This window comes from Lactuca saligna, chromosome 7 (assembly GCF_052625555.1).
Source record: "Lactuca saligna cultivar CGN05327 chromosome 7, ASM5262555v1, whole genome shotgun sequence".
NCBI lineage: Eukaryota > Viridiplantae > Streptophyta > Magnoliopsida > Asterales > Asteraceae > Lactuca > Lactuca saligna.
In genome coordinates, this window is record NC_136423.1 from 14,037,537 (window position 1) to 14,062,138 (window position 24,602).

The 24,602-nt window shown below is 37.1% G+C and overlaps 1 protein-coding gene across 7 annotated transcripts; it reads left to right on the forward strand.

The window, feature by feature from the left end:
• The first annotated feature begins 14,106 nt into the window (after positions 1-14,106).
• Positions 14,107-23,684, forward strand: LOC145006561 (lysine-specific demethylase JMJ26-like). Of its 7 annotated transcripts, none has more exons than XR_013662941.1 (13): positions 14,107-14,325; positions 14,647-15,002; positions 15,078-15,202; positions 15,285-15,378; positions 15,452-15,584; positions 16,123-16,186; positions 16,272-16,968; positions 17,778-18,107; positions 18,601-18,885; positions 18,960-19,032; positions 19,101-19,186; positions 23,253-23,335; positions 23,426-23,684. XR_013662941.1 is itself a non-coding variant. In XM_078965640.1 (13 exons), the coding sequence occupies exons 2-13, from the start codon at positions 14,652-14,654 to the stop codon at positions 23,504-23,506; spliced, it is 2,442 nt and encodes an 813-aa protein (XP_078821766.1). In that variant the 5' UTR covers positions 14,107-14,325; positions 14,647-14,651; the 3' UTR covers positions 23,507-23,684. The 7 variants fall into 7 exon arrangements, 5 of the variants coding, with proteins under 5 accessions (XP_078821766.1, XP_078821768.1, XP_078821770.1 ...); XR_013662942.1 differs by having other exon boundaries at positions 23,423-23,505; XM_078965640.1 differs by having other exon boundaries at positions 23,216-23,335; positions 23,423-23,684.
• Positions 23,685-24,602: the final 918 nt, after the last annotated feature.

The following is a 24,602-nucleotide window of genomic DNA, read 5'->3' on the forward strand; positions in this document are numbered from 1 at the left end:
ATATTAAAAAGGGATCGTAAGCAGTCACCCTTAAAGCATGAGTTCGAATTGTTCGAAATTCGTTTATTTTTGGGAAGCTTGACGTGAGAAACTGCAACGCCACGTTACTTGAACTTTGAAATATTTCTAGGACCGTGTCGTAACAGGTTTAAACAATTGGGGGTTGTTGGGTAATTTAATTAACCAAAATAGGACTGTTGTGGTTAAAATAAATAAAAGGAGGGGTTAAAATGGTTTAAATTGAATTAATGTTTGAGTCTTGGACTGATATTTTTAAGAAATCTCCATGGGAGAGGCTGTTTTGTTTAAAATACCCAAAAGTTTTTGGTAAAGTACTCTTTTGAATAAAAGGGTTTAACAGAGGGGTTAAAAGTGTTTATTTTGTAAAATCAATATGATTTTTAAGGCTTTTTGTAAAAAGAAATCTCATGGAGGGACCGTTTATGTTTAATGGCCCAAACTTAAGGAAATTAGCGCTTTTTGTGCCCCGTCGTCATTTCTTCGATCAGTCATACCAATGAGTAAAACGAACGCACCACGAAGGAGCGGGTCTGATGAACGAAGGCTCGCAGAGATGAAGAATTTTCGTTGTTAGATTCGCGAAATGGGAGGCGTCTCTGGGGTTTGACGAGGCCGAAGGGGAAGATGGGTGAAGCAGCGAGGCTGCTGTGACCTCGGTGGGTGCAGGCAGAAGGCTGATGTAACGGAGGTGCCTCACTGGTCCGAAGAAGGGGATGAACAGCTCTACGCTTAGTCTTCCTCGGAAAGGATATGCGAGGGTGAGGGACCAGAAGGGGAGCAGCCTATCTCCTGTGAGCCCTCTTGAGTTTCTTTCTCGTTTCAGGCGGTAGGAAAACGAATGGACAACAATAGCAGCGATTGGCGACGATGGAGGAGGTGTTCAAGGTGGCCAACAGGTAAGTGGATTGGGAGTTGCTCCGGCAGCCTCCCTGTTGCTTCCGGTTTTTTTTTTTTTTTTTTTTTTTTTTTTTTTTTTTTTTTTTTTTTTGACTGAAATCAGTGGAGTTTTGGTGGGTTTTGGGTTTGATTTTTGACAGGAAATCAAGAAGGAAAAACGAAGTGTGATCAGCCTGCTTCTTCTTTACAGTAAAAGAAAAGAATGAGAGGTTGATACCTCTTGTTATTCACCGGAAAACAGAAGATATCACACCTCTCCGGTGTGTCGTGGGTAGCCGATCAAAAAGAAAAGAAAACGTGGGAAGGAGGAAAGGTAAGACAGTAGGACAACACAACAGTAGGGGTGAGGGGGGGAAGGGTGTTTGGCTATAAATGGAGGAGTGTTTGCCCTTATGGTTAAGTTATATTTGTGCACGTGGGTGTTTGTGTGTGAGATACTACACGAGAAATAAGAACTTGATCTCACAAGTACAAATTTGATTTCTATGAGATTTTTCATTCGGTATTTGCTTCTTAATTGATATATTTTTTTTTATGGTTTAGGTTTGAATCTTTATATATATATATATATATATATATATATATATATATATATATATATATATATATATATATATATATATATATATATATATATATATATATATATAGTTTGTCATGTTGTCATTTAATATATGTAAAATATATATAAATCGAAATCTATATGTTAAAAGTGTTAGAAATACTAATTTATGTTGTTTTGATCTTTAAAGTCGTAGTTGATACTTGATAAATATACAAACCATGTATATGTATATATTAGTGTTGCTGAATTGCTATATTTTCTAACATACACACTATGATTAAAATCCACACGGATTTGGATATATATATATATATATATATATATATATATATATATATATATATATATATATATATATATATATATATATATATATAATTCCGGAATACCTTACCAATAATAGATATCATGTCGAAATAAATAGTTTAAGGTTTCGCGATCAATAAATCTAAAAACGTTTGATTTTTCAACATTTATAAATATATTTACTAACAATATCAAGTATGAAATTAAATATGAGACTACGACCTGAGTCCAAAAATGTTATCGGAAGTCCCATATGAGGTGTGCAAATCGTCAACAGATAGAAATGGTTTTGATAGTTTTAAGAAAATCAATATTACACTGGTTTGGATTATTAAAATGGTCGTATCTTTTGCATACAAACTCCGTTTTAGATGTTCTTTATATTTTCGGAATCAGGGAAGGATGTACAACAAGACTAGAGTGTTTGCATTGCTTGCAACTGCTTAATATAGAATTTCAGTTTTTTAAACGCATTAACTATGGTTGCAGTTTGAGCTATTTGATTTGTTTTTCGGCTTGCACATTTGGAAGTAAGATACCATATGGTATCTTATAATAGTTGAAATGAACTCATTTGTATATAAGATGCACTAAAACTCAATGAATCAAATTACAAAGAGATTTACTATGAACTTGACACTTCACAATCTTTGACCTAAATTCCGAGATGTCATATATTACCTCACCGTTAAGGAATTTTGTCCCGAAATTATTTAATTATAGATTATTTTGTCATATTATCAATTTGTTCTACTTGTGGAGGGAGCACTGCTGAATAGTTGCAGATACTTTTGTTTCATCTGGTCCTCCCGTTTCCAAGTAAACTCCGACTCTCTACGAGAGTTCCATCGATCATTTACTATAGGTATGCCGCTTTGTTTAAGGCTTTTGATTTATTGATCCATGATCTCAAACAATTCCTTCACAAAGTGAAGTTTAGTGTTGACTTGGATCTCAGCAAGAGGAAAGATAAGGTTCTCAATAGAAAGAAACTTTTTGAGATTTCACACATGGGAGGTATTGTGAACTCTATTTAGTTCTTGAGTTGAATTGATTTTTTAAGACACTAGATCAACCCTTGCAAGGATTTCAAAAGGTCCGATGTGACGAGGGTTTAGTTTACCTTTTTTCCAAATCTAATATGCGACCTTTAGTAGGACACAGTCTCTTTGAATTCTAAGGGTCCGTGTTTCATGATAGCATAACTTCTCTGCCAATTACATGCGACCCTTAATTGTTCCATTATCTGAACGATGTTCTTCGAGGTTTCATGAATGACCTCAGGGCCAATGAGTAAAGTATCTCTAGAATGCTTTTTAGCTAGTTGGGTATCTTTCAGATTGCAAATGACTTTCAAAATTCAAATTATATATTTTGAGCTACTTGTCAGCTTGCGTATGTCATCACTTTTATCAAATCAAGCCATATTAGACAAATATTGTAACAGCCCGAAATCCAGGTAAGCTTTATGACCCTTCTATTTTGAGTGAGTTGACAAATTAGTCCCTTAAGTTGTATGGTGGATTGGTGAGTATGTTGGGTGTACTGAGGTGTACGTCGTGCGTACTCACGCGGTTAAATTGAACAAGTACTCGCTCGGGTACGCTGGGCGTAGTGAGCCCAGATGCAAAACCTAATTTCTAGCTTGTGCATTATAAAAGGAGCATGTAGTCCTTTGCCCTAGCCACCTTATCCCCTTGAGTGTGTCCGTAGAGAGCTGAGATCCGTGCTTTAGCTTGTGTGTGTGTGTGTGTTTTGAGCTTGAAGTTATCTTTTCAAGGTGAAGAAGGAGCCATTGTTGGATCTAGAAGTTGAAGAACAAGTGTCGCTCCAAGTTCTACAACAGTTGGAGATCCCTTCTAAGGTAAAAAGCTCAAAGCTTTCCTTGTTCTTCATAAGTTTTACTTTTTGGACCATTTTTAGGGTTTTTGGTTCAAAGTTGGAGACTTTGTGTACAAAGAGTCTCCATGAGCTTAGATCTGACGTTTTCTAGTGTATATTGTGTTGAGGATTCATAAAAATCCAGTCTTGGACATGGATCTTGTGTTATGCATGAGTTATAGTCTTATTATGGAAAGAGGAAAGGTGTTTTGAGAGCAAAGTGACCTTTACAGCCATGCAAAGGCTTAAAGGTTTCAACTTTATGGATTAAGTCACATTAGAGGAGTCAGATCTGAATTTTGGATGCAAGCCTTAACCGATTAAGACCTGAATGAGATGGATAAGGAAACTGGGTAGGCGTAATACAGTACGCGCTGCGTAAGGGGCCGCGTACCCCGATTCTGTGAAGGCTCCAGGTACGCCCGACGTACACGTTTTGTACGCGCAGCGTGACCTGGAGGGTTAACTTTTGTTGACTTTTAGGGTTTGGTCAACTTTAGTGTAATTGAGCCAAGTAAGGGGTAAAATGGTCTTTTACCTTCCTGAGAGTGATTAGAGGGAATGGTCTAGCCTAGGGAAATGTGTTGATGTTGAGTGTTATTTCATATGATTAGGCGGAGGCTAGATCTTATCCCACGGAGTCCGAGATTTCTGAGATTTACAAGTTACATAGCTACATGAGGTGAGTCTTCTCACTATACGTTACCTAGAGTGGTATTTATGTGGACCGGAGGGTCTTATGTGTTATGTATGAGATTATGTGAATCTATGTGCTATGTGATATTTGCATGTTATATGATTGTATAGACCGGATCGGAAGGTACAACGATACAGATCGGACCAGAGGGTCCAACGATTCAGACTGGGCCGGAGGGCCCAACGAGCTATGGGACTGGAGGGTCCTGCTGAGACATATCGACCGAAGGGTTGTACCGTAGCCTCGAGTGGCATATGTGTTGTATGTGGTATTTTGGCGAACTCACTAAGCATTTATGATTAGATTTGTTGTGTTATGTGTGTCAGGTACTAGCGAGGACCGTGGGAAGGCGCCGGCGTGGCCCGTACACATTAGAGAAGGGATTTGATTTTGTGATCTTGGGATATGTTATGTTTTTATAACTATTGTCGAATACTATTGAGAATATTTTTATATAAATTTGGTTGTGAAAAATGAAAAAATTGTTTTGAAAATTATGTTGTTACAAGTTGGTATTAGAGCCTTGGTTTGAGGGACTCGGATGCACCTTTGGGCGTATCTGAACTCAAACTGAGGATTGAGGAAATTTTCAACAATAAAAACTAAATTTTCTAAAAGAGCAAGGAGTTTTGAAACAACCAGAGTAGAGCAGTGTGTACGGTCAGCCAGCACCCGAACGGTGAATCCCCAAAATACCCTTACATTATGTGTTATGAGATATGCTATGTTATGTTATGCATGCTAGAGTAGGCTAGATATTCATATTAGGACTAGAGTGGTCTGATTTGTGATGCCTTAGCCTAGGAGATTTATGCTACTATGAGATGATTTGAGAGCGAGTAGGTAGCAGTTAGGAGCTCATGAGAGATCTATCGGAGGGTAGCCAATGCATAGCGAGAATAGAGTACTTGCGATCCGAGATCCAAGGAGGAGGACTTGGGGTGAATGCTGATGCGGTGTGGTCAGTAGTATAGGGCCCGTACTACTAAAGACACCGGGTCAGTGAGCAGCCCAAGTAAGAATCCTTTGGGTAGTGGAGGACGAGTAGGGTTGCGTTATCAAGTGCGAGTATGCTCGATTGAGTCTCTGGTATTTTTATGTTGTATTTCAGAGGCATCATGGTTGGGACACGACACACACCTGAGAGCAGTAGGGTCAGCGATGAGGAGATTCGTCGATTGATTCATGAGGAGGTGGTTGCTGCCATCCGGGTTGAGATTCCAGAGATGTTTGGGGACATCAAGACCACACTGATTGAGACCTTTGACGAGTGGTATGCAACGGTGACTAAGGTTGCAGTTGTTGCAGCTACTGCTGCTGCCAAACCTCAGGGAGGTGACTCGTTGTTGTTTCAGGAGTTCAGCAACACGAAGCCACCATAGTTCGATGGGACGCAGGACCCGATTGTTGCGATGAGATGGATATCTGACATTGAGGTATGTTTCTATATGTGTTCTTGTCCATAACACTTGAGGGTGCGGTTCGCTCTGAACCAGCTCCACTTGGGAGCGAAGGATTGGTGGATGTTCGTGACGGCGAGCTTCACTCTGGCAGAGATTTCTAAGGTGACCTGGGAGAGGTTCACCGCCATGTTCAGAGATGAGTATGTTCCCCCGGTGGAGAGGGAACGGTTGATTCAGGAGTTCTTGACGCTCAAGCAGGGTACTGATTCTGTTACAGTTATTACCAGGAAGTTTCACGAGAGGGCGATGTTTTTCCCTGAGCAGGGTCGCATGTGCCGATATCTAAGTGTTTTGAGGAGAGATATTCGGGAGTTCGTGGCGAACTCGACTTACCGGACATTTGCTGAGCTCCAGGCAAATGCCCGGAAGAGGGAGACCAAGTTGGAGACCCAGGCCAGGGAGGAGGCCGAGTCACAGAGGATGGATCGGCGGCCGGCTCAGTCTCAGCCGGCAGCCAAGCGGGCTAAGCCCACTGATTCGAGATCTGGAGGCGCGAAGGGACACACTTGTGGGAAGTGCGGCAAGAGTCATGAGGGGTCGTGTCGGGCAGGAGTATGCTACAAGTGCAGGAAGGAGTGGCATATCGCGAGGGATTGCCCCAAGGGATTTTTGGTTTGCTTCCATTGCAACCAGACCGGCCATCGGAAGGTCGAGTGCCCTCAGCTACAACAGGGATCTATGCTTGCGGCTAGGGCTACCGAGTCTCGGCCAGTGAAGGCTAAGGCACCAAAGGCTCGTGGGAGGGCCTTTCAGTTGACAGCGGAGAAGGTCCGCGCAACACCTGGCGTTGTGGCCGGTATGTATTCTTCTCTCTATTTATTTGAGTCAGAGATATTATGCTTATATTATGTTATGCGTAGTTACTTTTCTTGTGAATTTTGTACCTGACCTAGTGCTATTTGACTCGGGAGCGAGTCGATCTTTTGTGTCATTAGCCTTTAGTCATCATATCAGTATTTTTCGAGAGGCCTTGAGTCGACCTCTGCGAGTTTCTATAGCTAACAAGTGAGCAGTGTATGCCACGAAGGTGATTCGAGGGTGTAGATTTGAGATCTTCGGTGTGGGGTTTTCGATCGATCTAGTCCCAATTGTGATGGGAGACGTATTTGTTATAGTGGGCATGGATTGGTTGAGCAAATTTGGAGCTATTATAGACTGCGAGTGTCAGCTGGTGACAATTCGAGACCCTAGTGGGGGAGTACTTACGGTGTATGGTGAGGGTACTCGTCCTGAGTCAGCATTTTGTTCGGCTGTTAGGGCAAGACAGAGTTTACAGCAGGGCTGTAGAGGATTTGTGGCCTATGTGGTGGACACGCGAGTGGCCGCTGGGAGGGCAAGTTCGATTGATGAGGTCCCAATTGTGCGGGAGTTCCCTGATGTTTTCCCCGAGGAGTTGTCGGGTGTGCCTCCCGAGAGGCAGGTGGAGTTTCGTATCAACTTGGTGCCAGGGGCGGCACCTATTGCCAAGGCACCCTATCGCCTTGCACCGTCCGAGATGCAGGAGTTATCCTCGCAACCTCAGGAGCTGTTGGGAAAGGGGTTCATCAGACCGAGTAGCTCACCTTGGGGAGCGCCAATCCTTTTTGTCAAGAAGAAGGATGGTTCACACCCGATGTGTATCGATTACCGGGAGTTGAACAAATTGATGGTCAAGAACCGTTATCCGTTACCGAGGATCGACGATCTGTTCAATCAGTTGCAGGGGGCGTCTTGGTTCTCCAAGATAGACTTGAGGTCGAGATATCACCAGATGAGGGTTCGGGATGAGGACATCCAGAAGACAGCATTCAGAACTCGTTACGGGCATTTGTGGTGATGCCATTCGGGCTCACCAATGCACTAGTAGCATTCATGGATCTCATGAACCGGGTGTGCAGGATGATATTGGATCGATCGGTGATTGTTTTCATCGATGATATCTTGGTATATTAAAAATCCAGGGAGCAGCATGAGGAGCATTTGAGGAAAATCCTAGGAGTTCTGAGATCGAAGAGGCTTTACGCCAAATTCTCCAAGTGTGATTTTTGGTTACGGGAGGTCCAGTTCCTAGGGCATCTCGTTAACCAGCAGGGGATATTGCTCGATCCGGCCAAGATTGAGGTTGTGATGAGTTGGGAGGTGCCGAGGTCACCTACTGAGATCAGGAGTTTCTTAGGGTTGGCAGGATATTATCGGAGATTTATTAGGGATTTCTCCAAGATCGTCGTGCCACTCACCAAGTTGACCCAGAAGGGTGTTGCATTTTCTTGGGGCCTGGAGTAGCAGACCTCGTTCGAGACACTTCGCCAGAGATTATGAGAAGCCCCGATGTTGGCCCTTCCGGAAGGGATGGAGGATTTCGTGCTATATTATGATGCTTCGATATCAGGGTTGGGAGCGGTGCTTATGCAGAGGGGGAATATGATAGCATATGCATCGAGACAGCTAAAGCCTCATGACTCGAGGTATCCCACTCATGATCTGGAATTGGGGGTTGTAGTGTTCACCCTTAAGATCTATCGTCACTATTTGTATGGGGTTCGGTGTACGATATACACAAACCACAAGAGCCTTAAGTATTTGATGGATCAGCCCAATCTGAACATGCGCCAGAGGAGATGGTTGGACGTAGTGAAGGATTATGACTGTGAGATCCGGTACCACCCGGGCAAGGCTAATGTTGTAGCTGATGCCCTGAGCCGTAGGGCGGAGGGCGCCCCAATACGAGATGTTTGCATGAGATTGACAGTGATGACTCCGGTGTGGGACACCATTCGTGGGGCCTAGGCAGAGGCCGGAAGACCAGAGAACCGAAAAAGGGAGCGAGTGATCGGACAAGTATCGGATTTCGTTACTAATAGTCGAGGACTTATGACCTTCCAGGGTCGGGTTTGGGTACCGTTTGTAGGTGGAACGTGTACCATCTTGATGGAGGAGGCGCACAGATCGAAGTTCTCGATCCATCCCGGGGCCACTAAGATGTATTTGGACCTGAAGAAGGAGTATTGGTGGCCCTGTATGAAAAGGGATGTTGCATGGTTCATAGAGGGGTGCTTGACCTGTCGCAAGGTTAAGGCCGAGCACCAGCGCCCGCATGGTAAGTTACAGCCGTTAGAGATTCCCGAGTGGAAGTGGGAACAAATTACCATGGATTTTATCACCAAATTGCCGAGGACTGCTAGGGGTGTCGATGTAATTTGGGTGATTGTGGACAGGTTGACGAAGAGCCCTCATTTCCTTGCCATCAGTGAGAGCTCTTCTGCGGAGAGGCTAGCAGAGTTGTACATGAAGGAGGTGGTATCGCAGCATAGAGTACCGATCTCGATTGTCTTAGATTGAGATGTGAGTTTCACTTCCATATTTTGGAAGAAATTTCATGAGTAATTGGGTACGAGGTTGCATTTTAGTACCGCATACCACCCACAGACCGACGGGCAGAGCGAGCGGACGATTCAGACACTCGAGGACATGCTTCGGGCATGTGTGTTGGATTTCGGCAGGAGTTGGGACACGTATTTGCCATTGTCTGAGTTTTCCTATAACAACAGTCATCACTCGAGCATTAGTACACCACCTTTTGACCTGTTGTATGGAAGGAGGTGTCGTACCCCCATTTGTTGGGGCGAGGTAGGGCAACGTGTGATGGGTAGTACAGAGATAGTGTTTCAGGCGACAGAGCAGATACAGTAGGTCAGACAGAGGTTATTGACCACCCAGAGTCGCCAGAAGAGTTATGCGGATAGGCGACGATCCGAACTCGAGTTTCAGGTCGGTGATTTCGTGCTCCTGAAGGTATCTCCTTGGAAAGGAGTGATCCGATTCAGGGAGAGGGGCAAGCTGGGACCTCGGTATATAGGGCCGTTTAGAGTGATCGCGAGGGTGGGCAAAGTAGCGTATATCTTGGAGCTACCTGCGGAGTTGGACCAGATTCATGATACCTTCCACACATCGCAGTTGAGGAAGTGTATTGCCAACAAGTCGGCAGCGGTACCATTAGAAGATATCCAGGTGGACGCAAGTCTGAATTATGCTGAGAAGCCGATCGCAATCTTGGATCGAAGGATCAAGGTTCTGAGGAACAAGGAAGTGCCCCTGGTTCAGGTCCAGTGGCAACATCGGAGAGAATCCGAGTTGACCTGGGAGCCAGAGTCGGAGATGCGGGAGCAACATCTGGAGTTGTTCGCGGCATGAGACTTCGAGGGCGAAGTCTAGTTCTAGTAATTGTAACAGCCCAAAATCCAGGTAAGCTTTATGACCCTTCTATTTTGAGAGAGTTGACAAATTAGTCCCTTAAGTTCTATGGTGGATTGGTGAGTACGTTGGGCATACTGAGGTGTACGCCGTATGTACTCACACGCCTAAATTGAACGCGGACTCGCCCGGATACACTAGGCGTACCCAGGGGTTATGCTGGGCATAGTGAGCCCAGATGCAAAACCTAATTTCTAGCTTGTGCACTATAAAAGGAACATGTAGTCCTTTTCCCTAGCAACCTTATCCCCTTGAGTGAGTCCTTAGAGATATGAGATCCATGCTTTAGCTTGTGTGTGTGTGTTTTGAGCTTGAAGTTATCTTTTTAAGGTGAAGAAGGAGAAGAAGGAGCCATTGTTGGAGCTAGAAGTTGAAGAACAACTGTAGATCCGAGTTCTACAGTGGTTGGAGATCCCTTCTGAGGTAAAAAGCTCAAAGCTTTCCTTGTTCTTCATAAGTTTTGCTTTTTGGACCATTTTTAGGGTTTTTGGTTCAAAGTTGGAGACTTTGTGTGTAAAGAGTCTCCATGAGCTTAGATCTGACCTTTTCTAATGTATATTGTGTTGAGGATTCATAAAAATCCAATCTTGGACGTGGATCTTGTGTCATGCATGAGTTATAGTCTCATTATGGAAAGAGGAAAGGTGTTTTGAGAGCAAAGTGACCTTTACAGCCATGCAAAGGCTTAAAGGCTTCAACTCTATGGATTAAGTCACATTATAGGAGTCAGATCTGAATTTTAGATGCAAGCCTTAACCGATTAAGACCTGAATGAGATGGATAAGGAAACTGGGTATTACATTGGGCGTAATCCCAGTACGCACGACGTAAGGGGTATTTATGTGGACCGGATTTCTGAGATTTACGAGTTACCAAACTACACGAGGTGCATCTTCTCACTATACGTTACCTAGAGTGGTATTTATGTGGACCGGAGGGTCTTATGTGTTATGTATGAGATTATGTGAATCTATGTGCTATGTGATATTTGCATGTTATATGATTGTATAGACCGGATTGGAAGGTCCAACGATACAGACCGGACCAGAGGGTCCAACGATTCAGACCGGGCGGGAGGGCCCAACGAGCTACAGAACTGGAGGGTCCCACTGAGATACATCGACCAGAGGGTTGTACCGTAGCCTCGAGTGGCGTATGTGTTGTATATGGTATTTTGGGGAACTCACTAAGCATTTATGCTTACAGTTGTTGTGTTATGTGTTTCAGGTACTAGCGAGGATCGTGGGAAGACGCCGACGTGACCCATACACACTAGAGAATGGATTTGATTTTGTGATCTTGGGATATGTTATGTTTTGATAACTATTATTGAATATTTTTGATAAATGTGAACGCCCTTCCACTATTGTCGATTTTAAACATTTCAAGTGTCGTCTTGAAAATTTTTGTACTGCTTTGTCCACTTTTTCTTTGGGTAATCAAGTTGTTGTACACCTCGTTGAACTTTGTAATTGTCTTATTCATTTCATGAAACTTGATTGTACATTGGTACTTTGTACGATACTCGTCAAGACTCATTTCATTGTGAAACCGCTCTGTAATGCATCACCAAAAATGTTCTTGCGCATGCACATTTTCGTACACGGGATCCTCAGAAATGTTGATCCATGATTCATCTAATATTTTCTCTTCTTCTGGTGCCCATTGTCGAGGGGCTACCTTTTTTTCCCAAGGTTTTTCCCTTTCTTTTTCTTTTCGGGTCGGATGGTACCGGTTCAAGTTCGAGTTCGGGTTTCATTCTCGAACAAATTCGATTTTCGACTTGATTGGGGGTTTGCTTCCCGGAATGTATTTGGGTAGAGCCGAAAAATTGTGAAAATATGTTGGACTAATGGGTGGCATAGAGTAATATTGTGGTATTTGTTGATGATGAAATTGTTGGGGTTGGGGGTGAAAGAATAAATGCATTAAGTTGTGGTCGGTAAAGAGACTAATCGACAACAAAAATATTTAAAATATGAGTTGTTGAGCTAATTGTGCGTGATTTCTTCTGGCCGGATCATGGGGTGATTTTTGTGGAATGATTGTTTGGATTCATTTTGATAGTAGAAATGTAGTATAGCACTAAAAAGTATAGTGGCTGTGTGGAATAAAGTATTTGGTACTATGATATTTATAATGATTAATTTGAAAAATTAAATAAAAAATAGTCGATGTTGGAGATGTATTGGTAAAGGAAGAAAAATTGGATGCGGTGAAGCTTTGTCGCATGGAATGGACACCTTACCATTAGTCACCGGTCGATATTGTGTTTACTGTTGTATCATAGTGTCCATAGTACCTCTTGTAATATAGATTTTTTTGACTAAAATAGGGTTAATGAAAAAAGAATTACCAATCTAATGTAGTTTTAATAATATTTACCAAATTATTATTATTATTATTATTATTATTATTATTTTTATTTTTTAATTTTTTTTAATTAATTATTTATTTATTTATTTATTTTTTAAGTTTGTTTACTAAAGAGTATCATTTATATTTGTATATCCCTTTTTTATTTCAAATTTCTCATGAGACTCGTTTATGAATTCTATCTCCATTTAAAATCAATTAAACTCTTTAATTCATTCAATCACTTATAATAATAGATATTTTATTAAATTAAATTAAAAGAAAAATAATATAAAAATTATATACAGAGATTATCTAAAACTCGAATTCGTTAATCTGATGAAAAATTTCATCAAGTAGTAACCAATCTCTTACAATTTTATCATTTGTAATTTTTTTTTTGTATTTTATGTAAGGGTGTCAATTTATTACACGACACGACAAAAATACATGAAACAAAACGAAATTGGGACGAAATCAAAATTCGAATTCGTGTTCGTGTCAAGATTAAAAAAACGCGATGTCGTGTCGTGTTCGTGCTCATAAATTGACACGAAATTGACACGATTAAGCATGTGGTTGTCGGGTTTTTCGTGTTTGTCGTGTTATATATCTTTAAGTATGAATGAAATACACTAATAGTTATATAATATTATCTTTGTCGTGTCGTGTCGTGTTTTAATTGGTTCGTTTTCGTGCTTCTTGGTGGCTTGGTAAGCCGTTGTCTTGTATACACAAAAGATCAAGGTTTGAATCTTGTCGAGTGTACTTGGCAAATTTATTTTTCTAGTATCCTAAAACTATCCCACATCGATGTTGTAACAAAACTTCTTAGTAAATAAGATTGTATAAAGGAGAGCTTAAGTGATGCCTTTTAAATATCATATTAGAGTTGTCCCGCATCGAAGCTGGGACCAAACTCACCTTAATATCTTCTTCTATATAATGAATTCATTGGATATGGGTTAATATGGGTTAATCCATTCACTAGATATGGGTTGATCCAAACCTAATAATTCCATGGATGGTGCTTGGTTATAAAGTTTAAAGTTTGCAGTTTTAAAACTGATTAAACCCGAAACCAAACCCAGAGAAACCGAAAAACCAAAAAATTGAATCCATCGGTTTTGGGTTGGGTTCAAATTTTTTTAAAACTGATAGTTTGGTTTTAGGTTAAAACCGATCCATGTTCAGGCCTAATGCATGTGAATAATTTTTTGAATTACTATTTTTAATTGAATTTCAACAAAGTAATAATTATTATGAGTGATTGAATGAATTCAAAGTAAATGGAGATGGAAATTATGAAGAGTGCCGTGCGAAATTTGAAATAAAAAGGGATATACAAAAGAAGTAAAGATACTCTTCACTAAAAAAATCTGATATTTAAAATTTTAAAAGAAAACCGAAAAACTAAAAAATAGAAGGAAAAAAAATAGTTAGATAAATATTTTTGCTAAATCAATAAATACTTTTTCCAATAATCCTATTTTTGTTAAAAACTCCCTACGGTTATAAAATCCGAAAAACAAACGTGCTCAACATATATCCCAAATCCACGTGTTTATGAATGAGTTAAATGAATGGATACCCTCTTTGAATATGAATATTTTGTATGGGTAAATGTGGAAAAAGTAAAAAGGCAACAGAACATAGAATTATAGAAACACATAAACGCCCACCGGTTTCCATCCTCTGTTTCCAGCATACCCACAACGTTCTCGCTCATAATTAAAGATCTCCATTACAGTTTCGTTTCTATCTCTGATTTGTGTCCATATCTTCACTCCAATCTTCCCAACCAACGAATCAAATCTTATTCCATTTAAACGAATCCAGAATCATTGCCACCATTGATGATTCTTTTTCCCTGTTTTTCGTGATTTTCGGAGCTAACATCAACGGATTCGGTGAGCTTTCTTCGTTTTCATTGTGAAGTTTCATGTCTTTGCAATTAGGGATTTTCAATTTTGTTTCTGCTGATTATAGATACATGTGAGCTTTCTGATTTTATGAATCGGTGAATTTGACCTGAGTTTATTCCGAATTTAGTTCTTATTGTGGTATCTGCTGTGATCCATTCGTGCTCCCTCGGCTTCCAAAGTGTTAATGCAATTAACAATTCTTTCCACAATTTTAAGAAATCTGTAGTTTAGAATGGATCATTTGACATTCTAATTCAAGTTTTTGAACTTTGAAGAACCGTTTCTCTTTAATTTATGTTTTGACAGTGAAGATGGAGGTGCTAATTCCTAACGAAACTCAGGTGAGTAAATATTCTACTAATGAAATCAATACGAAGCAAAAAGTCTGCAACTTTCTTCAATATGGAAGAAAGAGAAAGCTTCAATCCCTCATTGATCCTCAAAAACGAAGTTACAAAGTTTCATCACTGAAGAGGACAAGAACTCCTATCAAGAAAGACACTCCATGGATCAAAACTAAAGCTTTTCATGGAAAGAACATTATGCCAAATTACGACAGTGCCCCTGATATCTGTGATTCTGATGAGGATGATAGCGAGGAAGAAGATGATGATTATTATGAATACATTCCATCTTCATCACGAAGGTCTAATACCATGAAGGTAGACACTAGCACTTCAATCCCATCCATATATCCACGTGGCATTTTTTTTAAAATTCACGAATGTGATTTCCAGCTGGATCATAAAAGTGGAAAGGAACCTTTGAAGTGTCACCAATGTAAGAGAAATGATAGAATAAAGTTTATTCCTTGTTCCAAGTGTAAAGAAAAACTCTACTGTGTCCACTGCATCAAGCAATGGTAAATCACGAAATCACCCTTTCAAGAAATGATAAAAAAAAACATTTCTTGATTAAAAAAATGTGTTTTCTTGAATATTTAGGTATCCTCAATTGTCAGAAGAAGACATTGAAGAGATATGCCCATTTTGTCGTGGAAACTGCAATTGCAACTTGTGCTTAAACTCGAATATTAAGGTTTGTGAGATGTTCTACATATTGAAAAAATTAAATTATCAAATCACTTACTATTGATACAAATGAAAAACAGATGCCAAAAATAGAATTTGATGATGATGTGAAGTTGCAGTATCTTCACTATCTAATCAACTCTCTCCTTCCGTTTATAAAACAAATTCGTGAAGAACAAATGGAGGAGATAGCCATTGAAGCATTTGCTCAAGGTTTGTTTAAAAGAAAACCACCCTCTTACCTTATTTGGAATTTAATTTAGGGTTAAATGTAAGAATTAGCAACACACTTTCCTCTATTTGTGCATTATAATATCGTTCTTTCATTTATTTTTGTTGTAGCATTGTACTTTCAACTTTTTTTTTTTATTAAAACATTGTAATTTGAAATATCTACAGAATTTAAAATAGAATCACGACTTTTTCCACAACAATGATGGTCATTTTCGTGAAAAAAAAAATCTATTTTTTTTGAATAATATTAGCGGGGACCACCGATAAAGTGTTTCCGCAAACAATTCAAAAGTTGGTCATTTTAGTAATTAGCCCTCGAAAAATCTACCAATTATAGCAGTGAAATTGTTTTTTTTAATTTGGATTACATTGCTATAATTAATAACAATGTAACATGAAGAAACAAAAGCATAACACTATAATGACAAAATTACAAAAATAGTCCATGTGGTTTACCAAATGTCACAAACTCAGTCCCGGCTAATTTTTTTTATGCAAAAACTTTCTCTTCATGTAGGGGTACCTCAATCTTCAATACAAATCCAGCAAACTAACTGTTCCAATGATGAACGCATATTTTGGTAATTTTCTCATAAATAACATTTCATATATCCATAATCACCTTATTATCTTTTTCCTATTGGCCTTTTTTTTTGTTTGGAACAGTGATCATTGCTCAACATCAATCGTTAATCTTCACAGAAGTTGTTCAAACTGTTCATATGAACTTTGCCTTACATGCTGCCATGAAATTCGCAACAACAATCTTCTTGATGAAAAAGTAACTTTTGGGTATTTACATAGAGGTTCTGATTACATCCATGGTGGCTACCCATTACTCGACACTTGTCATGAATATATTTCAACTAAAGAATCAAGTTCTATCACAAAATGGGTAGCTGAAGATAATGGAAACATATTTTGTGCTCCAAAAGAAAATGGCGGATGTGGTGATTCTTTATTGGAGCTCAAACGGATCTTAGAAGAAAACTGGATTGAAAATTTGGAGAAAAGAGCGGAATATATATTGAATAATTTCAAAGTTGATCAACCAAATGTTGGATTATTGGAAAATGGTGGTGATAGTGATATGTATTTTAGGGTGGGTAATAGGGAAGGGTCGAATGGGAATTACCTATATTGCCCTTCATCGAAAGATGTGAAAAGGAGTGAGGAGATTGTCCGCTTTCGTGACCACTTTGCTAAAGGTGAACCTGTGACTGTGAGGGAGGTTTTAGAGGAGACAAGTGGTTTAAGCTGGGACCCGATGGTGATGTGGCGTGCATTGGGTGAACATGTGGATGAAAGTGTCCGTTTAAAGATGTCGAAGGTGAAGACTATTGATTGCTTGGCTGGTTGTGAGGTAATTTTGGCTTTTGTAACTAAAATATTGTTTCTTGTTGTTATAACTCATAAGGGGTAATCATGAAAATGACCAAAAATGAGAGGGTCATATCACAAAATGCGGATCTTTTGAACATTTATTACAAAATGACCACATATTTTGCGCAATTCCTTTTTTTTTTCTGCAAAAAGGAAATCATTTTTCTTTTTGCGAAATAACATCGTTTTCGTGAATATATATATATATATATATATATATATATATATATATATATATATATATATATATATATATATATATATATATATATATATATATATATATATAACTCCGTGAATTTTCTAATGATTTTTGTAATGGGGAACAATGATAAAAGCAATATCACAAAAAAGGTGCTCATTTGCGATAAATGTTCTAAAGGTGGTAATTTTGTGATAAGAACTTCTCATTTTTGGTCATTTTAGTGATTAGCCCTTATTATGATTATAGTTTAGGGGCCAAATCGATAATAAAAAAAAATAGTTCAGTGGCTAAATCAAGAAAAAGTAATAGTTTAGTGTCTAAACTGATAAGAATATAATAGTTCAGTGGCTAAATCGATAAAATGAAGAAATTGTGTGTGCTATCATTTATGTTATCTTGATGTCAAACACATGGTAACAAAATCAACGATTGTTCTAAAAGGTGAAATTGTGTGTGCTTTCCTGTATTTTAACATCACATTTTGATTTTTTTTATTTTTAATCTTTCACATAACGATAACAATGAAAGTGCATCACCTTTTAAAGCTCTGTTTTTTTTTTTTTTTTTTCTCAAATAATATGCAGGTTGAAATTAGTACTAAGAAATTTTTCAAAGGTTACACAGAAGGAAGACAATATTTAAATTCATGGCCAGAGATGCTGAAGCTAAAGGATTGGCCTCCATCCGATAAATTTGAGGACCTTTTGCCACGTCATTGTGATGAGTTCATAAGTGCATTACCTTTTCGAGACTACACTGATCCAAAAACTGGTTTTCTAAATCTTGCTGTGAAGTTGCCACCTGATGTTTTAAAACCAGATTTGGGCCCCAAAACATATATTGCTTATGGAATGGCCCAAGAACTTGGAAGAGGGGATTCTGTCACCAAGCTTCATTGTGATATGTCGGATGCGGTATTATCATATCATCCTACTTTCATTTCTTTCTTTCATTGCTATAACTCGGTAGATTTTTTCAAAATATAATTAACTATATAAGAACAAATTCGAAGTATAATGGGCTAATTTGGTAGATTTTTCAAAGCGTATCGACTTAATTAAAAAAAAAGATCAAAAGTACAATGTTGTAATAGAACGAAAAGAAAGTAGGACTATAATGCACAAATAGATGAAAGTACATTGTTCTTTCTTGCATTCGTTCATGTCTTTATGTCCCACCATAGTGCTTTAAAAAATACACCTTATTTTTAGCAATACCATCCAAATAAGTAATATTTTTTACGACTAGAGTTTTCAAAATATAATGGTCTAATAGTAATAAAATTGGAAGTAGAATGTTATAATTGGATAGATTTTTCAAAGTATGATATTGTGATAGAAAGAAATATAAGTAGGATGCTTAGATACATAAAATTAATGAAAGTATGTTGTTATTTTCTGCATTCAGGTGAATATATTAACACATGCCACGAAAGTATCGATTAGTGACGAACAACAATTAGCAATTCAAAAATTAAAAAGAAGACACAAAATTCAAGACGAAAGAGAGAAGAACGGAAGTCTTGTTGAATGTGATTTATATGATTGTTATCCTCATCCACAAGAGGATACGGAGGACAAAGGTGGTGCTCTTTGGGACATATTTAGAAGGGAAGATGTGAAGATTTTAGAAGAGTATTTATTGAAACACTCGAAAGAATTTAGGCATACATATTGTTGTCCTGTTAATAAGGTATTTTTACATTTCTTGACCTTCTGTAATTTGTGGTTATGAGGTAATTAGTTAATAATTAATGGTTTATGTAGGTTTATCACCCTATTCATGATCAGGCTTTTTACTTGACCTTGGAGCATAAAAGGAAACTAAAAGAGGAATATGGTTGGTATTTACGAGATTACCCTTGATCATTTAATAGGACTTTAATTCATATAAAATTTTATGTTTAGGTATAGAACCGTGGAGTTTTGAACAACGGGTGGGAGAGGCAGTTTTTATTCCTGCTGGATGTCCACACCAAGTCCGAAATCTCAAAGTAAGTTCCTTTTTCCATTTGTATTATTTTTTTAATCATTTTTTTTGTTTTCCCCTTTTTAAACATATATCAGTTTTAAAGAGTACGAAATTTAAAAAATTTAATGGTTAAACACATTAATATCCATTCTGGTTATGGAAATTTGGAAACAAGGAATATGGTGTAAATAATATGCTAAATGGTTGGGCAATAGACATCCATTGCTACTTAAAAACAAATAAATAATATAAAAAATAGGCTTTATTTGTGCCATTCTTTTAAGTCTTGTAACTTCTCGTAAGCATGGGAAATTTGAGTTTCTATGCTTACAGAAAAAACCCTATGTCTAATAATGCCATCCTCTAAAAATGTGTGTTTTTAGTTTTCTTCCAAAAATTCCCCTCATTTGCATTTTCTCTGACTGGTTCAATTTTCTTTCACACTCCTATCGAATCACATCTTGATGTCCTTTTACTTTTACACCTTTCTTTCTCTTTCAAACTTCCAAGATTAATGCTTCCATTGCAACACCCGTTTCTAATGTATTGCAATGATACAATAATAAGAGGGGAGGTTTAGTGGCATAACAAGGAAACAAACTTTATAATGTATGCAATAATGCGTTAAGTTCCTATTTTGTGATGAATGGATTATATCCAAGTGAAGGTTCCATACCCGTAAGGGGAAAAAACTTTTTAGAATTTTAGCAACCTTGTAGCGGGTGCACATTGCAAGTTGCACAAATTGGCCTGAACATTGAAACCACTTGGCCAAACTAGAATGAAGCTGAAAAAAATCAGAATGAGGGTATTCTTTTGTTCTTGATTCTCAGTTCTTGGAAAAATAAAGTATTTGTCATAACTAGCCAAAAAGTGCATCTAATTGCTTTCTTTCCTTTCATTAATATTTCCCAAATGGAATATGTAAAGCTTTAAGAATATAATTATAATTTTATATTGAGCATATAAGTTTGAAGAGAGTGTGTTCGTTTGCATTGAAAATCGGATAGAATAGAATGGACTATATAATCGTAATGGGGGGATGCATTCAATTCGGTGACATGTTGGTTGAAATGCAAAACATGAAATGAATTTGTTTATATTATACATAGAATCAATATATATATATATATATATATATATATATATATATATATATATATATATTATAAACCTACTTTATAAATTATTTATTTATAATTAATAATTTTTTATTTACAAGTTAAAAATATTAAACCTAATAAAAGCTCTTGAAAAACCTATATATATAGGGGAGAGTTCATGCGAAAATGCAAATAATTTGCCAAAACGCGAAAACAAGAAAAACCTATGAGATTGTGCCACCTCAACATTATCTTTTTGGACAATAATTCATCCAAACTTTGAAATACATGATGGTAATCGATAATAGATGAGAAATTGTGTCATATAGCAAAGTATGATTTTTGACATTTTTATTATGAAAACGTGAATTTAAAAACGGTTAAGGACGTGAAAAAAAAGTAATTATTAAAAACGTTTTTAAATATATATTATCATAACACAATCCAATGTAAACTTATTATCTTTAATTTATTGCTAATAAATTTATTTTTTATAGTACATGTGTTTAATTTTTATAAGATAAAATCTGTTTTCGTGTTTTTGCAATATATTTATGTTTTTGCATGAACCTACTTCTCTCTCTCTCTCTCTCTCTCTCTCTCTCTCTCTCTCTATATATATATATATATATATATATATATATATATATATATATATTTGTTCTATTTCTTATAAAAATAATATATATTTTTCTTGTTCTATTTCTAAAATTCCAATTGTAATTTGAATAAAGTCATCAAAGGTCTTTTTGCGGATGTCTACATGATGGATTCTTTTTCAAATCTTTTAAACTCCATTATTTGTCTTATTAGAATTTGGGCATGATGCGATCACCCCCTATATCTAAACATAGTTTAAACAAAGTTTTTTCGACAATATAAGATGTCGTGACATTCATAGTAGTTGTGTAGAAAAACGGGTTAGTCATTTGGCATGGACTGGGTTCTGGGTTTGATCAATGTAGCTTAAATTCGGGTCTGGTTAAGCCTAGGCATGAACCTATATAACCCACTATGTTGAAACCCATAAGTAACTAGAGATGTACAAAAAAAATCGATTTGGACATTGAAACTGGTTTGATGGAATACGCTCCGGTTTAGTGCTGAGTTGAGAATTTATACTCGTTGAAGGTTATAGTCGTTAAATTGATTTGGAACCGGCTTTGAATATGATTTGGGGGATAGAGATTTTTTTGTGCCAATCAGTCGTATAGCCAGGGGCGTACAAGACATAGGATCTCTTACTAGGTGTGAAACCGGGAAAAAAAATTCGCCTATAGTGGTACATTTTCTTTTATGTACTTGTACATTTTTTTAAGTAGTGACAAAATAGTAGAAAAAAATTTTCAAAAGTTTTTGCAGTTCGTACAGAAAAAAGGGTGTTGTCGGTGCCACTATCGGCACCCACATAGAATTGCCTTGCCCCTGCATATATCCATTTTATAATTGTTTTTTTCTTCCAAAAATGACCCTTTTGCACCTCATTTTCTAGTATAAATAGGTATTTGATGTTAGCTTTCTTACACCACTCAAAAACACTCTCTAATATCTCAGAACACAATCTTTCTCATTGCTCACTTGATTTATTAACTTCTTGCTAGCAATGGCATACGAATGTGGTCAATCACAATCTTCCGTTGGTGTTGGAGTTTCGACAAAAAATCTGATGGTTGTCAAAGTTTTAGCTACAAAAAGAAGGTTGTCGATTTGGCAACAATATGGCTTATGTGAAATGTTGAGCATTGCGAAGAAATGTGGCCTCTTCTTAAAGGAAGGTGAAAATACGACGCTTTAAAACCATGTAAATTGTATTGTTAGTCGATGAAATTTGGCCCACAATGGGAAGATGGAAAAGTTCATGATTGAAGAAAGTTTACCTTTTTACCATACTCGATTTGTCGAGTGCTCAAGGAGAATGCTCTCCTATGAGGAGCGACGAGGCATGCATGATGTGCTCCTATGTGAATGTGAGGTCACCATGTACATCCTTCAAGAATGAAGGTTCTAAAAGCAGTTGCATGGTGTCCCATGATTGATTGAAAATTATGGTGTCGGACAATTATGGTGTCCCCTTCATGGGATAATTATGGTGTCCCCTTCATGGGATAATTATGGATAGGTCTGGCCCACCATAATTAGGGTTTCTAATGCTTGCCTATAAATAGGCACATATAGGAGCATACCTCCGTCATTATGCTTTGCGCATATACATGTGCGTGAGTACACTTGAATTAGAGCTCATGTGAGGTGAAACATTTGTGAGTAATTGTAATTGTTTTTGGAAGTAAATAAAATCATTTCTCTCTTTTGTTCGCCCGTGGACGCACGTTAAATACTATGCTCCGATTTTATAGTTTTTTGTTTCAAGTTTTTCATAAGTTTTATTTCGTGTGTTTTACCAAAGTTCGTTAATCATCTATCTCAAGTTTTTAACTTATTTTGTTGAACTAGGTGTGAGACCAGTATATTACGCAGGTTGATTAAAAAAGATTAAATATCAAAGGGTAAACATTACATATTTTTTAAAGCAAAATTTTCGAAATAAGGAACATTTCATTGCAATTTACTATCACATTTAATATTATTTTTAATACTTTACATATATAAGTATAAGTCTTATGTGGCTTATTAGTTTCAAAAATTGAAAAAACCAAATTGACATGTCGATATTATTTATTTTAAAGATATCACAAAATGACAAGTATCAAAAATCATAAGAGATTGACATATGACAAAATAGATATTTATTTATTAGAATAAGATTAAGAGATTGATATATGGCAAAAATGATATTTATTTATTAGAGTAGATTTCCCTTCCGTTATTGAAATCAACTATGAAATAATAATTTTTACACTAAATTGATATAAAATTGCTGCTATTTTGAACAATATGATAAGATAAACATTTATTTAAATCACATTAGCTTTACATTTATGTTCTTGCAGTCATGTACGAAAGTTGCAGTTGACTTTGTTTCTCCAGAAAACATACAGGAATGCATCCGATTAACACACGAGTTCCGAAAGCTTCCAAGAGGTCACAAGGCCAAAGAAGACAAACTAGAGGTGAGACATAATTTTTAACGCATTACAACACTAACTTTTTATCATACTTTCTAGTAAATTGAACAAGATTGTATCTTTTCTGTGAAGCAGATAAAGAAAATGATCGTGCATGCTATGCAGCAAGCTCTTACTGATTTTGAGGAATTGATGCATACACACCAGACAAACTAACATGTAGTGTTTTAGAATGCACTGGAACATGAGTATATACTTCAATGTTCATGGAGCCATTTGTGTTTTCCTCTAACAAATAGTATTGGAGTATTAGAATTTAGATTTACTCTTTTGTTATATGTCACACTTTGATGAACAGTCTTACTAATTTGATTATTCTGGCCATGAGAAATAACTCGTTGCATGCTTTTCTTTGTATGTATGTTTTTTTGATCTTTTGATTATTCTGATCATAAGAAATAAGAAATTTAGAATAAATGTACCATACATGGCAAATGGGCTTGTGCACATCTAAACATCAATCTATCAAAATCTTTGATATTAATGACAAGTTTAAAAATTGATTTATATATATACTGTTGTAATTAGTCCAAGACCAAGCTGATTTTATTGATACGATGTTTTGTTTGAAGAGTAAGAATGGGTTTTGAGTCTCAATCCGTATTAAATATATCAAACATTTGGTTATATTGAATGCTTTGAATCTTTGGATTTACAGGCAAATTAAGGTTTGATGGTGAATTGAAGGTGACAAAAACTCTCAATTTTTTTTCACGGAGTCATTAATTGGAAAGAAGAATAGCATCCTATTCGTGAGATCGATGGAGAGTAGGCTATTGATCTTAAATGCGTAAAAAATGAATTCTTTATTATTTTGCTGAAAAAAATCCGCCATTTATATATGGGTTTGTCCATCACAACATTCTAAATTATTTAAAAGATATAAGCTATATTATATTTATTCTATTAAAGATATGTTAACAAGAATGGAAACTAATAAACGATATGAGATTACGGGAACGAGAAATGTTAGGTCTGGACGGGTACCCTTTGCATTCTTTAAAAGTATTTGACATCCTTGAAGAGGATGTTGTAAAAATGGTAATGTGGCTCTCCAAGATATTAGTCTCTTTCGTGAAGGGTGTAATTTGTTGTTTTGTTTTGTCTCCTTCCTAAAATTCAAGATCCTAAGGGGTCGTTTGTTTCGTTTGATTCCTAAGGAATTGAAAGGAATTGGAAACTAAAATCCAATACAAAACGTGTTTGGCTAACAGAAGGAATGGAATATGATTTCCATAATTACTTTTTAATT